A 17,535-nucleotide genomic window follows, 5' to 3' on the forward strand; every position below is an offset into this window, starting at 1 on the left:
GCAGGTATAATTGAGTAAGATGCTTCAGTATTTCTGGGCAGTTGGGTGGTTCAGTCTGTTAGGCGTCCGACTTTGGCTCAGGTCACCATCTCACAGTTTGTGAGGTCGGGCTCTGTGCTGACGGCTCAGAGCCTGGAGCCTGTGTCGGATTCTGTGTTTCCCTCTCTCTCTGCCTCTCCCTTCCCCCCCACTCCCCACCCCCAAAACAAACATTAAAAAAAATTTTTTTAAGATGTTTTCAATATTTCAAGACTCTTGAAAAATGTTTCTTCTTCATTTAAAAGTACATGCTTTGCTGCTTTACTTGATATACATGGCTTATTATTTTTCAGTCTTATGCAAAAAGTGGTTATCTTGAGGCCTGTTAAGCCATACTAAGGGGTTGGCTGTTAGTCAGTCTATTCTTGTTGTAAGCCTCTCTCTCATTATATTCATCAAATCAAAGTTCTTCCTAAAAGAAATTGCTGTAAAGGTTGTGGAAGGAGAAAGTGCATGTAAAATCACAGCCTCTTCCTTTGCTGGTTCTTACCTCCATGATGTTCTTGAAATAGAATTCCCTCCTTTAAGTTGAAAGTCCCTAAAAACCTAATACTGATTTTCCTAATAGCAGTATTAAAAATATCTAACCATTGTACTCAACCAACCTTGGAAATAATTTTTTTTAAGGAGTAGAATCATTATATTAAGAAGAAGTTGCCTTTTTTTTTTTACAAATATCTGCATTTATGTTATATTGATATGAAGAAAATAAGTGAGAAAAAGAACACTATTGTGAAAGAGGAAAGATAATTTTTAAAAAAGAAAGCTTTCAGGGTGCTTGGGTGGCTCAGTCAGTTAAGTATCTGACTCTTGATTTTGACTCAGGTCATGCATGATCTCTTGTTCATGAGTTTGAGCCCCGTGTCAGACTCTGCACTGACAGTAGGGAGTGTGCTTGGGACTCTGTCTCCCTCTCTGCTCCTCCCCCACTCACGTTTATTCTCATTCTCTCTCTCTCTCTCTCTCTCTCTCTCTCTCAAAATAAATAAATTTAAAAAAAGAAAGCTTTTGGGGTGCCTGGGCGGCCCAGTCGGTTCAGCGTCTGAGTTCGGCTTAGGTCATGATCTCGCAGTTAGTGAGTTTGAGCCCCTTGTCGGGCCGTGCTGACAGCTCAGAGCCTGGAGCCTGCTTCGGATTCTGTGTCTCCCTCTCTCTCTGCCCCTCCCCTACTCATGCTCTGTCTCTGTCTCTCAAAAATGAATAGATGTTAAAAAAAAAAAAAATTAAAAAAAAAAGCTTTCTGTCAGTCTCACTTATGAATATAGTTGCTAAAGTAAAATATTGGTAAAGAGAGACTATTAAAACAGTATACCATGGCAGGTGAGATTTATTCTAGGAACGTGAGGATATTTCAGTTCTTCTTAATGTACTTTTTCATATTTATTAGTCAAATGAGGAAAATCAGAGTTGTCTTAACGGGTGCCAGAAAGACATTTGATAAAACTTAAAACCCACTCCTGGTTGTGATCATAACCATGGCAGAACACAAGTAAAAGAATATTTCACACACACACATATGTATGTGTGTCCATATATATTTATATATTGTTTATATTAAGCATGAAGGCTCTAAATACAAAGCATTTTTGTCTGACTTCTTCTTGAGCAATTTGATGGATTAGTCACCTCCACTCCCCTCCATAAAACTGATGGCCGCCGCCGCTGAGCCCAAGTGCCACAGTCGGCCACTTCCTCGAGTGCCCGTTTGCACCTCCCTCCACCCCACTTTGATTCTCCAAAAGTTAGGTGTGTGTTTCTTCACAAGTCTGTTTATGCCACTGTGGGTAGCGTTGTAAAATAATATATGCTAACTAAACATTATGAAAACTATTGCACTCTGAGGAACAAAAAAAAGAATTGCCAGGAAATCCAAGGTGATGCTTTCCCAGGAATTCTTTTTTTGTCTCTCCTAGCGCAACAGTTATCACAATTTTTAGTTAACATATATATATAACATATATAACCAAAGGTGAGCCACTGAAAAACCCTGTAGGGCGCCTTGGTGGCTCAGTCAGTTAAGCGTCTGACCTCGGCTCAGGTCACGATCTCACGGTTCCTCGGTCTGAGCCGGTTTGTGCCGACAGCTGAGAGCCTGGAGACAACTTTGGATTCTGTGCCTTCCTCTCTCTGCGCCCTCCCCTGCTCGTGCTTGCGCTCTCTCTCAAAAATAAACATCAAAAAAAAAAAACCACAAAAAAAACAAACCACACCTGCTGTCAAAGTAGGTGTGAACAGGACAACTAGGATTTGGGGGGATCCAGTAAAAATTCCACACTTGGATTGCTTCGCTCAAGTCTTAAGTTCTCTTTCTTCTTTAAAGAGACAGGGACTCAAGAAGACAGCTGTAGATTTCCCATCGGAGGGTCCATACTCCCAAGAACAGGTGCTCATCTTTACAGACCAGCATGTGAGTGTGCATTTATGTATTTTAAACTCAAAATATTTAAGGGGTCGTATGTTCAACCTCTTTTGATGCCCCACCTTAGTCTGCTTTTTCAGCCAACTAGTTACGTGTGTCTATTTGCCCCAGTTGCACCAGATATCATAACTGAGGGAAGTTACTGCAGATGTGACTGTTCTCTTCATAAAAGAAGCGACTGGGAAAGGATTAGAAACGCAGGTACTTCTTTGTTTCTGCACGTTTGTTATGCATTTGCAGTTGTGCCCACTTTCTACTTACGCGTAGGTGCTCGTCCTGTTGCAAAATCGGAGGGCGTGCTGGCCGGTCCTGCGGGAAGAACAGCAGGCGGGTTTCCTCTTGAGGTTTATTTATTGCAACAAAATGACAATACCGTAAATAAACGTTCAGCGCGGTGGTCAGTTAGGAACTAAGTGCACCAAAAGGTAATAGTTTTAGTTAATAAGTTACTATAAAATGTCATTTTAAGATGACTCTCTTCACAAAGACACAGATCATGCCTACATAAAAATATATATAGGACCTCTGTGAAGAAAACTCTACATGCAATGTTTTTAAAAGCTTACTTATTTTGAGAGAGAGAATCCCAAGCAGGCTCTGTGTGGTCAGCACAGAGTGCAACACAGGGCTTGAACTCACAAACTTTTGAGATCGTGACTTGAGCTGAAATCAAGAGTCGGATGCTTAACTGATGGAGGGAGGCACTTTTTTTTTTTTTTGCATGAGGAGGCATTGTTCACCAAAGTCTCCCCCAGAGTATGAATTTAATAAAATCCAAAATAGTGTCTGCATATATTTGCTTCTGTATATGTTTGGGTTTTAAGCTACATTTTGAAAGAATAAATATGAGAATAGCTAGGAAGTTTCTTAGAAAAACACTGGGAGGGACTTGTATGCCCCGATACTAAAGAGTACAGCAGGACCCTAGTGATTAAAACTGCATGACTGGTGCAAAAATTCATGTCGGTCAATGAAAGAGTCGGGAGTTCAGAATGACTCCAAATGTAAGAAGAAATGAGGGACTTTTCAATTCAGTGGCATTGGCACAACTGGTTCCCTATGTGGGAATGGCAGCGCGGCATACCAAGTAAGTGCAAAGATGAGACGTTGCCTGTGTTAAAATCTGAACTTGCCGGTACTTAGTGCCTGGGACCTTGCATAAATCACATAACCACTCTGTGCCTCACTTTCTTCATCTATTTTCATACCTGTGGTGCTACTGCACCGGGTAAGTAGATTTATATTTGTAGAAGGCTCCAAGGAGGATCGGTCGACAGAATTACCTACTCTTTAAGTAGCAGCTGTTGTTCTATTATTTAGGAAAGAAAAAGCCTAATCCCTATCTTCTCCCCAATATACACCACGCTAAATTCGAGCGGATTAAAGAAATTTAAAAAAACAAACAAACAAACAAACAAAACTTGTAAAATACTAGAGAAAAGGTGAGTACATTTTTTGTCTAAAACAACCTTGGGTTGGGAGAAACCTAAATGAGGTCATCAAAGCCAGAAATGTGAAGCTTGATTAATTTACCTATAAATATAATGTTCTGTTAGAAACGTGCAAACAACTAGGAAAGTGCATTTATAATGCATCTTATAGAGCAGAGAGGTCTAGCATCCTTAGTAAAAGCTTAAAAATGTTTTTTAAAAACATATGCAACTGATAAATGCTATTAGTGTCCGACAGGTCCCTTTGACCAGGCTGATGTACCCCTCCTCTGGCTGCTTCAGATTTGGGCACTAATGGTTGATCTTCACTCTTCCCCAGAGCATTGCCCTTGGGCTGATGGAAGTCACTTTACCCAGGGATGCCTGGGAGGTTTTACACCCCCCACCCCTTGCAGTTGGCCCGAGGCCAATGCCTGACGCAGGGCATTCCTAGCCGGCTTTCTGGCCTCTGTGGCATGATTTATGCTCCTGAGCTGGGATAAGGCTGAGGAGAGACTTCTCCTGAAAGCACATCTTTGCCTGGTTCTTCTTCTGCCCTGTCCTGTTTCCCTTGTTGCCTTCCTAGAGCACGCTCAATAAATCACTTACGTAAGAATCCTCATTCCAAGTGCTGCTTCCAGGGAACCTGACTTAATAGAAAATGCAACAAAGATTGAACCAGAAAAACGCTCAATAAACATGAAGCTGCTGAACTTTCTAAGTAATTAAGGAAAATCCACCAAAAATAGATCTTTTGCTGATCAGGTTGAAAACTAAAAAATGTAGGGGCGCCTGGGTGGGTTAGTCAGTTGAGCATCCGACTTCAGCTCAGGTCATGTTCTCACAGCTTGTGAGTTTGAGCCCCGCATCTGGCTCTGTGCTGACAGCTCAGAGCCTGGAGCCCGCTTCAGATTCTGTGTCTCCCCTCTGTCCTACCCCTGCTCACACTCTGTCTCTCTCTCTCAAAAATAAATAAACATTAAAAAAATGGAAAAAAAGAAAGATAAAAATGTATAAAATGAAACTTCATGATCTGGGGGAAATTTCTTCTACAAATGTATTTCTTCAGAAATAGCTGCTTAGGTGTAAAGGGTGCCTGCGTCAGGACATTCATTGGACAATGTCTAAAATAATGGGAAATGCCCTCTCTGCCCCTCCCCCACTCACGCTGTCTCTCTCTCTCTCTCTCTCTCTCTCTCTCTCAAATAAATAAACATTAAAATAAAATAATGGGAAAATGGAAACAACCTAAATGCCCAATATAGGCCTAGTTAAGTGATCCATCATAAATTGAAACATAAGGATACCATCTATATAGATGTGTAGAATAAATTGTTCAATTGAAACCAAAGTTACAAAACTAAATGTACAGTGCCTATGTGTAATGTGCACAGAAATAGCATGAAATAAGGATTATTGGGGGTGTTTGCTTTCTTCATTATTCATTTCTCTAATTGGCTTAATACTTGGTGAGTAGGTATTACTTCCTCAAGGGGAGAGAGATTTTTTCCCCTTGATGGGTAAAGGCAATCCCATAGATGTAAGACACCACTGGACTAAAAACAAAGTTCAACAGGAACCCAGGTGGGGGTGGGGGACTCACAGTGTAAGTAAGGGTCAAGGACGGCTTTGTGGAAAGAAGACTGCTAACTCGAAGGGGAGGAATGAGGAGAAATGGTGGGGTAGGGTGGGGTGGGAAGGAGAGCCTCCCAGGGAGCTGGCACAGTATATGAAAACAGAAAACCAAGTGCCTGGGTTTTGTAAGAACTGAAAATTCCAGAGCTGAAATTCAGCGTTTAGCTAAGAAAGTGATGAGAAATAGATGAGAATAGGGAGTTAACAGCAGTCAGATTTCAAGGATTTTTGAAAACATTAAGGAGTTTTCATTTCATCCTAAGGGAAACGGGAAGCCACTGAAGAATTTTAAAGAGGATGACTTGACCAGATTTGCATTTTAGCAAAATCACTCTGGCCGAAACTTCAAGAACAGACTGGAGGGAAGAGAGCCAGAGGCCAGGAGCCGGGCAAGGGGCCATTTGAGTAATCCAGGGGACACTGTGGCTGTCTGAACGTGTGGCTCCTGGGATGGGGGAAGTGGGCAGACTACAGAGCTGCTTAGGATTCTTGGTAAGAAGACTTGGAGGTGGGTTGGAAGAGAGGGGTGAAGAAAAGAGAATCAAGAACTAGCAGGAGTCTGTCGGTCAATGGGACATTCCCTTCACTGAGGAAAACACAAGACGAGACACAGATTGTGGGCAAGGAGCTGGGTCAGGTGGGAAGAGGAGGAGCTTACAAGTTGACCACCTGTGTGACAGAAACTTGAAACTTTTGCCTAAAGCGTTTATCTTTTCCATTAACAGAAGGTGACTGAGCTGGCCTTGTTCCAGTGGGACTTACCCATGCTGTTTCTCATGCTCTCTACCTCTGTGCTACTGGAAATCTCTCTGTGTGGTGACACGAAAGTGTTTCAACCCTTACCCTCTTCTCCCCTCCCAGCTCTGGCGGGGAGGGGGACTTGAAGGCATCATAGAGAACTTGGTCACATGATAACTCACTAAGTTATGCTGTGGGAGACACCAGTACCAGCAAGAGAACTGTCACTCTCGTTGTAGGTGCTTTACTAGGAAGAAATGGGAGGATACTGAGCCTTAAGGCAGGACTAGTTAGAGCCAGGACCCTAGCAGGAGGGCAGAGGGATGGCAAAAGGGGATTGATTGAGAGGGAGGGAGACAACGGAGGGACTGAAGCTCCTGATGCCCTTGGAGGTTAGGAGACTAGATACAAAAGACCCAAAAATATTTCAGACTGTCCTCACAACTTAGGTGCCCATGACCAGCTAACTGGGACACCTTCTGGTTGTGGACGGTGCGAGTACACACTCTCAGTGTTAGAGGCAAAGCTGAGGCCGTGTGTTACTTATCCCATCTGGGATGAGTTTTGAGGGGAGGGGTACCAGTACCAGTGTTTCACATTGGCCTTCATACATTTCCTAAAGGGCCAGACGTTTCCCATGACCTTGCCCTTGCCTGTGTCTCTCTGCTGTCTGGGACACTGGGCTTGAATGGTTCAGTTTATCCTTCAGACTCCCCTGAAAAGTCTGTAGACATCCCTGCCCTTTGCAGCTGAGACTCTCACAGGACTGTTTTTTTACTTCGCTGTACTTACCTCAGACCATTCCGATATATTTCTGGGATTATTTCTTTAATATTCATCTGTTCCAGGAAGGCAGGGCAAGGACCATCCGGTTTTCTCATCACAGGTCTTAGCACCTGGTCCAGCATCTGGCAACAAAATGGCTCCCCTTGAAGGTCAAATAGCATTGACCAGGTGTGTTTCCCCGTGGGCAGCCTCTGACACCAACAGTCGGTGTCCACAACCAGATTAGCTCTGATGGGAACTTCCTAAAGAGCCCTTGTTTAGCTTGCAGTAATCACTCTGCCCACCAGGGGTCTCTTTCTCCCCATCACTGGGGCCAAAAGAACTCTGGAACACCCCTGTATCTTGACGATGGTTTTCACAGCCTTGTTGCTCTACGTGCTGTTGTGGTGTACCCCCACCTCTGCATCACCTGGGAGCTCATCAGAAATGCAGAGTCCCAGGCCCTGCCCGCAACGGGATGGATCAGAATCTGCATTCTAGCAAGGTGGTCTTGCTTAGACCACTGGCGGTCTGTGTACACATTAAATACTGAGAGGTCCTATTTCACAGGACATTTCTAATCTGAAAAACTCGGAAGAGAAAAAAACACTTCATCGAAATGGCCTTTTTCATCTGGTTCTTTCCCACCACACTCATAGAAGTACTTAGAGGTTCAGAATTTGCTTTTATTATGAATATAAAATAGACATACAACATAATATACATTTACACATTTACACTTCGCAGTCCCTTTCATCTTTTTCGAGCAGATTCAACTCTGCACGGCCCAGCGGTCCACTCCCGCCACTACACCCCGCCCCTTACACTCACAACATTCTCTTCACCTTGGTACCACATGTGACTTGGTAAGAAATACCAGACCCAGGCATAAAACAATTGGCTTCACCGCCCTTCTCACAGAATCCCTTTCATTCTACGGTTTCCTTTCCTGTCACGTCATGCCTTCCGTTGCCTCGAACTTCAGCATTGAAAATTCAGGAGAAAAGAGGGCTGCGATAATCACCCCTGCCTTTTCAAAACACCTTGAAATAGCTTCCACGAGCGAGGCGCACATAAGTAGACACTGACCACATTGCTCGTTAACATGGCTCAAGATCTGCCGGAAGGATCTGAAGTGTTCTATACAAATGAAGCTTTGCTCACCAAATGGATGATTGTGAAGGATCTGAGCATCAGCGGTGTCGAAGTAAATAAATAAATAAATAACCAGGAACAAATAGAAATAGAGTGTGCTTCACTAAGGGACATGTCTATACCTCTAGCCCCGTGCTTTCTCAAAACCTCATTAGGTGCAGCTTTACAACAGGTGGATAGAAGCTGGGTTTTATGACTAGTTGCTCTTCTTTGCGGCCGTGCCCTCAAAATGCCAGTGAACACCGATGAAAGAGGCGTGGTTTCCTTCAGAAGGAGGCCAGGCGACAGGTTTTGTAGGAGTTCTCCTTGAGGCTGTCAAATATTGCTTTGGTTCCATTCTGCCAGTGTAGCACCAGATCCATCGGGGTCTTCCCAGCCTAATCAAAATACATGAGGAAATTTGACTTCCAGATGGGAGGCATCTATAAATTCGCATCCTCTGTGTGTGTGTTTAATGAGGTAATGGATAGGTGTATGCTTTATTGAACTGTTTCATGCTTTCCACTATGAGTGATTTGCGGTTTATATTCAAATCAGCCCTTCACTGTTTCTCACAGTAATGCTTTTGGCATTTCAGATTAGCAATGTTTGTTGTTGTTGTTGTTGTTGTTGTTGTTGTTGTTGTTTTTCCCTGTGGGACTATCCCAGGTTTGGGTAAAAATCCCTGGTCCCTAGGTAGTAAATGGCAAGAGCATGCAAAGTCATTTTGAAATTCACAAAATGGCGCTATGCATCTTCAGGATCCTGCAGAATGGGCACGGGGAAGTGGTAGTCAACAACCAGTTCCGATCAATTTGGAAAATGATTCCCGATTGATAAAAACTGGTGGTAAGTGAGCTGCTTCGGCACCCTGGCTTGTGTCCTCAGGTACCCTTCAGAATGATTACTGCTCAGAGGGGTACAGTTTTCACAACTGCTCAGAAGTTACATTGGGATCTCCCAGGAAATTTCATTTTTCTTGGAGGTGACATCAACAGTGTGGAAGTAACTTTTGAGACCAAAATTCTTTGTCCCTTATGCATGTGTCTCAAGACATTTATAAAAAGGAAAACCATGTCACCTCTCAATTCTTGCCTTTAAATATGAGAAGTCTTAAATTTTTCCACCTCTATTCATTTGGAAGTCTCTCTAACTCAGAGACTGTAACTCAGACACTGGCAGCTTTGAGATGCAAATCAGTCTAGAGACCTGTTTTGTTTGGGCCCAACCAGAGTTGAGATTTTTTTTAAAAGCTGGACTTAATTGGCAACAGTTGGAAATTAGATTTCCCAACTGACTTTGTGAGCTCTCTGAAGAAATCAGAAGAATTGGTAGCATGATCCCTGTGGATCCACAGAGCAGCAATGGACTGGGCTAGGGACAAGCCCTTTAAAATTTTGTGCACAGACTCCTGCAGCCGCCATTTAAGTAATTTAGGTGCTCTGCTGCCGTGTGCTTATTTGAACTAGTGGCCCTGTAACCTTGATTTTGGAACTTCCCACCTCTGTAGCATCTTCCTTGAGAAACACTCTCAGGACACATGATGGCGGAGTTTTGGACAACGACAGAATAATGTATTGTGTGTCGTTTCCAGTTCCCTTCAAGATGGTGTCCAAAGGCTCACAGGTCCATTGGGCAACATCCAGCCATTGGGTCAATGACATTAATCGTTTCTGGGTGCTTATGCTGTGGTCTGATAATTGAGAACCGTTGGTATATTTTGGGCTATTCTTCCATGAGTTCCTTCAACTCTTCTCTGATAGAATTTATCTCCTAATTTTCTAGCTACTTACACAGTCTCCCCAAATATGTACGCTATTTCTTTCTGCTGGTAGTGTCTCACTGCCTAAACGAAATCATTTTCTGCAGTTTCAGAGATCTCATTAAATCTCTTTTTCTGGTAATTTATTTACATTATTAGATAAGACCAATCTCACTATCAAGGGAGCCTACTATTAAGGCTTTCCCATCCAAGCAGTCTCTATTTACTGCTTTTATCTTTTGTTCTTATCACCGAGACAGTTTTGTGGGTTTTTTTTTTTTAATGATAAAATATTCCTCTCGGTCTCATAGTAACACAATAAGGGGAAGAAATTATTCACAGTATATGATGACTGGGGTTTTCTTTTCCTTCTTTGTAAAGTGATTCTCCACCAAATCTTTCAAATTATTTCTTTAGTAATTTATATCCATTCCTCTCAGTGGTATTTTTAAAGCTTATATTAGATGATGTTTGTCTGGAAATTGGGACCATGAGAAAAAGTTGGTTCTATTCCCTGGCTTGCAGATGAAGCTAAATTAACACGTACTTGTAGAAGGGACTTATACGAGCATTTTCAGGGCCTAAATATAGGAAATTATTTTGAGGGATATGCAGATAAACCAAAGTGGAGAATGGATAAAAATTATCTCAAAAATATAGGCAACAGCATGTCTAGCCTTGGAAGAAAGGGGTAGCATGGCATGCTGTTGTAAGGGGTGGGAGTGGGGGAGACTACTCAGAATTACTCCTATTAGATCTTGATTAATTTCAGTTCATTGGCTCTTGGCCACATTGACCAATGTGGAATTTTATCACTTCAGGAATGGTGTCTGTCTTTATACCTGACTACCCCAGGCCTGGCTCAGCCAGGGGTGGCCAAGGCAGATTGGGCTTGGGCTTGGGAGAGGGAACAATTTGACCTGTATTTTCAAGACCAAATTTTAAAAGAATCACCAGACACTATACCAGTGCCAAAACAGTCATGGCGGGCTACACTCATCTCTGACCAGGTGACCTTGCCAAGGTTAGCAATGTCGTCATGGCAACGTTAGCAACGTTGTTACAGGACATTTAAACATCAAAAGGCTGCCCCCAACCCTGAAATCCTACAGGTGTGGGACTATTTTCAAGTACATGAGATATGTTTTTGTTAAGAAGAAAGCCCCCAAGCAGGAACGGCTTAGTTCAGGTACTTACACAATTCTTGATGTTGAGGTCAGCCCCGTACATAATTAGGAGTCGGATCATCTTGTAACGGTTCAGCCTCACGGCGTCGTGCAGAGGGGTATCTCCTTCCTAGAGAAGCAGAGTCAACAGGCTAAAGGTGGACCTGAGGCCAGGAAGTGAGTCCCACAAGGGCACCTAGCTTGGGGAGGGATTCCAGATAAGTGAGGGACGAAGTTGCAGGAGGCGGAGCTTTGCCCAGGTACTCACTCGGTCTTTGGCGTTGAGGTCCGCCTCACAGGCGATGAGATGCTCTGCACACTCGTAGTGACCGGTCCTCACCGCCACGTGCAGTGCTGTGCTGAGCAACTGGGAAATTGAAGAATGCAACCGATTCGCTGGGTGCGGGGACAGAGGCCATCCCAGACCCCAAAGCATGTGGGAGGGGAACAAGTGGCCACTCTGGTGTCCCACCCAGCCTGAGCTTCCAGCTGACCCAAACGGTGAGGTGGCTTTGGGAAAGAAAGGGGAAGGGGAGGAAGGTGGTGGAGGGGAGGAGCAAGAAGAGGAGAAATACCTTATCCCGAGCACTGATTTTTGCTCCTTTGTTCAGCAGCAATTTTAAGACATCCAGGTTTCCTCCACGGCTTGCCCAGTGGATGGCTGTGGATTCAAGCTATAGCAGAAGGTAAAGGGGTGTGACTTAATGTAAAGAAGAACTGGTCAGAGGAATTAGTGCTTGGTTCTGAGGCCCAGAAATACCCGATTTGCTAAGGCATCCATGGTGACACTGGATTGTCCCCCTCTGGGTTGCTAATTCCAAGTATTGTAGCAGAAGGCTCTGGCCAGATGCATTAGCTAAACTGGATGTGTGTGGACGTGAGTGTATGCAGTCCTATGTGTGTATCTGTGTGCATGTATTTGCATCGTTAGAAAACTCAAGTCTAACAAATCTTTCTTTCTTTCTTTCTTTCTTTCTTTCTTTCTTTCTTTCTTTCTTTCTTTCTTTTGGTAAAAGCATAAAAACTACAACTTATGGAGAATTTCCACTTGCCAGAAAGGTGCTACACACTTTCAATGGGTTGGTCCTCCCAGCAGGTGTGACTGCCCTCATGTTGCAGGTGAGAAAACCAAGTCTCCCAAATAGTCAAGTTTTTTGCCCGAGGAAACGCAGTTAGCAAGTATCAGAATAGATATTCAAACCCACATCTGCCCGGAACTTTCAGCCACTTTTGCCAAATAGACTCAGAAGTTCTAGACAAACGCATTTTAAAATTCTGGCATAATGCAAGTAGTCCCTTCCAAGATTTTAATCTGGAGCTGTCACCTCTTCCTGTGTCCCTGTTGTTTTTGTCTCATCTCTTTCTGGTTCTCTGCTGTCATCTGCACCAGCACAGCCTCTGTAACTCAGCTGCCACCGCCGGTGGTCACTGCACACTGACCTTACTCTTAGGAGCTGCCCTCTTCCCCACTCTGGTATATTCCTGGCCTTCCAAATCACACACTCAAGAATTTGAGTGTCTTTTCATGCAAACTTTATTTATTTTTTATTGTTTTTCTGTGTGTTCGTCTTTTGGGTTCAATTTCGTTCAAGTTCTTTGGACTTTTTTTTTTTTAATATCCCTTTTCCACTTTGCTATAAAGTCAAATTGAGTTGCATTTAAATAAATAAAGCCTATTCCCAGCTCAATCTGCAGTTCATGAAATATGCTGTCTGCTGGTCTTTGTAGAAATCACAGTGGTTGAGTTATTGAGGTCTGAATAGCAGCTCCTTTCCATAGATGCAATTCATTCCATAGGCAGTTTAGCCCCCAACCTCACTGATGGCATCTATCATATAAGGTGTATAGCTAGAAAATTCTGACACATTGCTGGCAGCCACGGGGCCATGAGCAGGCTGCCGTGGATAATGGAAGGACAGGGACACTGAGAGGCAAGTGCTGACTGTATTACTTCTCAGTAATGCTACTGACTTGATACTGACCCAACTCTCTGATGAGGATATTGAATTCCGTGCAGAGGCTTTCACTTCCTTCTTTTCCCTGGAACACTCCTCTGCTTTTCAGTATGTATGGAAAATACTTTCCACATGACCTGGTCCCATCTCCCAACTTCCCTTTGTATGGAGAAATGAGCTTTCGCCCTGTTCTCTCAGATCAATTTTCAATCCAATCAACCCCGTTTTTCATTGTAGGTTTTCACGAGCTTCGTATAGTCTACTTATTTTGGCTCATTTCCAAACAAAGAAATATATTTACCATATCACGGAATTCGATCTGGGCTCCAGCTTCCATTAACTTCTCCACAATTGCCAAGTGTCCTTCTAAGCAGGCTCTGTGAAGGGCTGTCCGTTTATACTGTCAGAATAGAGATTTAAAAAGAGAGACAGCGATGCATATAAAAATGAGCATAAATCCTTCTAAGGGCTGTAGAGCTGGGGACTCCAGTGACCTAATTAATAGAAACTCGAGTGCTTCTTTTGGAATTAGAAATGTCAAATTTACTAAAATTGCAGAACTAGAACAATTATCCTACAAATGAGGTTTGAGTTTCCTACAGGTACATTTCTAAGCCCTCAGAGGTCTATGTGGAGGGATATGAATTTAAAGTTCAAAACTACCTACATGCTGACATTTCCCTTTCTTGAATTCTGTGCCTTCATTGTTTGTGTAGAATTTGCCATGCAGATCAGATGGCTTTCTTCCATCTGGGACTGTTGCTAGGTTGAATATCAAAAAGCATTCAATTCTTTTTTAAGAGATTGGGGGGAGGGTTAAGCCTCTGACTTCAGCTCAGGTCATGATCTTGTGGTTCGTGGGTTCAAGCCCCATGTCGGGCTCTGTGCTGACAGTTCAGAGCCTGGAGCCCGCTTCGGATTCTGTGTCTCCCTCTCTCTCTGTTCCTCCCCTACTCGCGGTCTGTCTCTCTCTCCCTCAAAAATAAATAAACATTAAAAAACAATTTAAAAAAAAGAGAATGGAGGAGTCATTTTTAGTTCACCTTCTGAAATGATTCTCCAGCCGGGAAAGGATGCAAAAAGGAATAGAAGAAGGCTTTCTATGAATGGATTAATAGCCTATTTGGCCTAGAACAATTGTTGGCATTATTCACTCCAGTGTGCTCTATTTACAGATAAGGAAACTGAGGTCTAGAAAAAGCAAATTAGCTGCCAAAAATCAAATAGCCAAGTAGTGAAAGAGCCACCACTTGAACTCCAGTCCACAGATTCCTTGTGTAAGGCTGATGTGTTTGGGTCCAATCAAGGATGATGCTGAGGTGCCTGGGTGGCTCAGACAGTTAAGTGTCCAACTCTCGGTTTCAGCTCAGGTCATGATCTCATGGTTTGTGAGCTCGAGCCCCATATCAGGCTGTGAGCTGACAGTGCAGAGCCTGTTTGGGAATCTCTCTCTCCCCCTCTCTCTGCCCCTCCCCCACTTGCACACATGCTCTCTCTCTCTCTCAAAAAAAATAAACAAAAAAGTTATTAAAAAAAAAAAAAAGATGATGCTGTTATGTATTTCTCCAAAAGGGATTCATTGGCCCTGCCTTATTAAAAGACTATCCCAAGAATATAAAAAGTTATAGACAAACTGAAAAATCAGTCAGAAGTACCAAAAAAAAGATGCAATCCACAGCGCTAATCCAGCCTCTTTTTTCTGGACTGCCGTGCTATCCTAATATGCTACCGGCATATGTGGTAACAGCTGGGGAAACTGTTTCAGGTGGATTGGTTTTTGGCATCATGTTAGCAAGGCTGAAGTTAAGCATAAGAAACACAAAATTAATGAGCTGGATTTTGCAGCGCTTTGTGTAAGCCTTACCTCATCACAGACATCTGGATTGTTCTTGTCTGACAAGAATTTTTCTACTACTGGCAGCTTATTCTCCAGGGCAGCCTTCAGGAACCTAGGTACATCCACAGGTTCCGTCTAAAGCCAAAAAAATAACGTGAGAGTTACCGCGAGCTTTCCAGCATTCGCCCGAACCCTCCGCAGATATTCCTTCCCCTGTAGCATAATGCCAGACGTGTAGCACCACAAAAAGCAGACAGTCCTTACAATGATTTCAGGTTCAGGTTCCTTCACGACCGAAACTTTAGTCTTCCTGTATTTTTTCCTTTTCTTCAGCTGAATGATTATTTCAAGGTCTTCTAAATTTTCAAGCTTTGATCTTTGTTCTAGTTTTTTCTTCTTGAGCTAAAAAAGAAATCCGTATTTCAAAATATGGTGAGTTCTACTGACAGGCATTCTGGTTGTGTCTAAACAAAATTCTGCAAGGTCTGAGAGAAGTATGTGAACAGTTTGAGCAAAAAAAGAGAAGAAACAAAACAACTTTAAAACTAATCTTTGATTTCGACTTAGTGACTTCTTAGTCAAGTATTTGGGGTCTAATCTTTCAGCTCATTGCCTTCACCTTCGTATCTCTTGTTTGTAGTTTTTGACTAATTGGAGATAAGATCTAGTCTATAAGTGACGATCTTGTAACCCTTTCCATAAACAAACCCCAGATTTCTGTAGACTTTTTTATTTGACTCAAAAGAATCCAACAGTAAGCATTAAGCCCTGAAATATCAATGCCAATCTCTTTCAGGTGGCTTACTAAGAAACCACCTGTCCTGGGACTACTGCTAACTAATGCATGCTTTTTCTGTGATCAGTAAGCGATGCAAATTCACCCAGCAACACAGAATTTGTCAACACAGATAGTAAACGCAGCCAAACAATGATTCATGGATCATAAGCCACATTACTGAGAAAAAGAGGTCTCTCTTGCTTCGGACTACCTAGACCGTGTATGACATCAGAAAGTCACTGGACGTGTTTCTCTTTCCAAGTCTTTCAAGCAGAAGATGATCATAGAACAGTCTGTCATTGATTTGGAATCCAGAGGTCATAGTCTTGCTAAAGAATTAGTTCCTACAACCTGTCCTATAAAAGTTGCCTCTTTATGGGTTTGAATTTGGCAGAGAAACATCTTTGGAACGGCTGCTTTTATTTGGTTCTCTCTTTTCTCCTTCCTGCCTGGCACCTCTTTCCTCTGTCCCGTCCCCAACTTCCCATTAGTGGAATCCAGGGAATCTCCTTACCTCTGCCTCTCGCTCTTTCTCAATCTTCCACTGCTGCTCCCCCAGGCTCAGGGAGTGGGCCGGAAGTGTTTTCAGGTCCTCTTGTTTCTCTACAGTAACAGCAGCTTCATACTCCCCATCTCTGAAATCCTCGGGAAGGAACTCCCCAGTCTCTCCGCTGTTGTTCTTCTTCCCCGTAACCTATGAGGGAAGAAAACTGTAGTGTCAGAAGGAGCAAGACCGGTCCTGGAGTCATTCTTCAAAGAGGATGCTGCAGGAGGGCTCTGGTCCTCCCTGGCTGGTGACAGCCTCCTCTGTGAGATGTGCTTTCAGATCCCGGGCTGGGACACACTGGGGCAGGATTCTAGGATTACCTTCAGGTGATCGTCCTCTTCTCTAGCTAAATCAAGGCTTAGATTAGGTTGATATGTTTAAACCCACTTTGAACCCACTCAATCCCATTTCTCCTAGGAAAACTGCCACCCCTCCATGATTATTTAAAATTCTTCCGTGATTATTTAAAATCCCTCCATTCATAATTTCTTCCAATTCTTCCATGACATTTGGCCTTGAGTTGTGAAGTTTCCAGACATATCCTCACAAAACTTCTTCCCTGAGGCATCCTCATACCTGCCTGTGAAGCTGCGCTTTGGTAAGAAAACCAAAGGAGAAGATAATAATAAATAGGAAACAGAGAACCCATTCCTACCAGCTCCATTTTTCCAGTTTCACTTATTTCATCACATAAGCCAACCATTTTCCATAGATGACATCCGAGTCCCTGTGCATCATGCCTGAATAAAAGGACATTTCTATTTCCAAATACCAATCAAGACCGAACTGATTTTCACTGTGAAATGATAACGTGTCTTACGTACCAGCTCCTCTACCTTCATCACCATCATGTCTGCCTGAGGTTCGGTTTGTCTGTGTGTCTATTCCCCCGTGGAATGAATCCCTTGAGTCGGCCCTGCTGAACCCCTCCACCCCGGTCAGCTTATATAGCGAGGGCTGGGTGAGATAATCTTCCAACCTGGGAACCCAAGTAACACCCCGGCCCCCACCCGTGGCCAACTCAGAGGCAGGTGAATTTTCATTCCAGACTCAGTGTCTGGGAAGCCGAAGAGGGAGGGGATGACAAGTAACCCCACTTAATATGTGAATCAGGAAGAAATGTGAGAGGGCCATTCCTTTGGCGGTGACCACACCGCTCAGCAATGCGAGCCATCTATTTATCGAGAAGCCAGGGGACAGCTGTCTGTTGCTATTGCACCACAGCACTGCTCCTGTTCCTTCTTTGTCAGCTTTCATATGACTAACCCTATCAAGAAAATGTAAATGCCCTGCATATCACACTGCCAATAATATCTTGCTGATAACCAGA

At 43.3% G+C, this 17,535-nt stretch overlaps 1 protein-coding gene across 1 annotated transcript; it reads right to left on the reverse strand.

Moving 5' to 3' along the window:
• Positions 1 to 8,447: 8,447 nt before the first annotated feature.
• Positions 8,448 to 17,056, reverse strand: ANKRD1 (ankyrin repeat domain 1). The gene is made up of 9 exons (XM_047825678.1): positions 17,030 to 17,056; positions 16,173 to 16,352; positions 15,145 to 15,282; positions 14,908 to 15,015; positions 13,345 to 13,443; positions 11,664 to 11,762; positions 11,357 to 11,455; positions 11,120 to 11,218; positions 8,448 to 8,558 (listed from the first exon to the last, which is right to left on the reverse strand). Exons 1-9 carry the CDS (start codon positions 17,054 to 17,056, stop codon positions 8,448 to 8,450), a joined length of 960 nt encoding a protein of 319 aa, XP_047681634.1.
• Between the last annotated feature and the right edge of the window lie 479 nt (positions 17,057 to 17,535).

This window comes from Prionailurus viverrinus, chromosome D2, assembly GCF_022837055.1.
Source record: "Prionailurus viverrinus isolate Anna chromosome D2, UM_Priviv_1.0, whole genome shotgun sequence".
Classification (NCBI taxonomy): domain Eukaryota; kingdom Metazoa; phylum Chordata; class Mammalia; order Carnivora; family Felidae; genus Prionailurus; species Prionailurus viverrinus.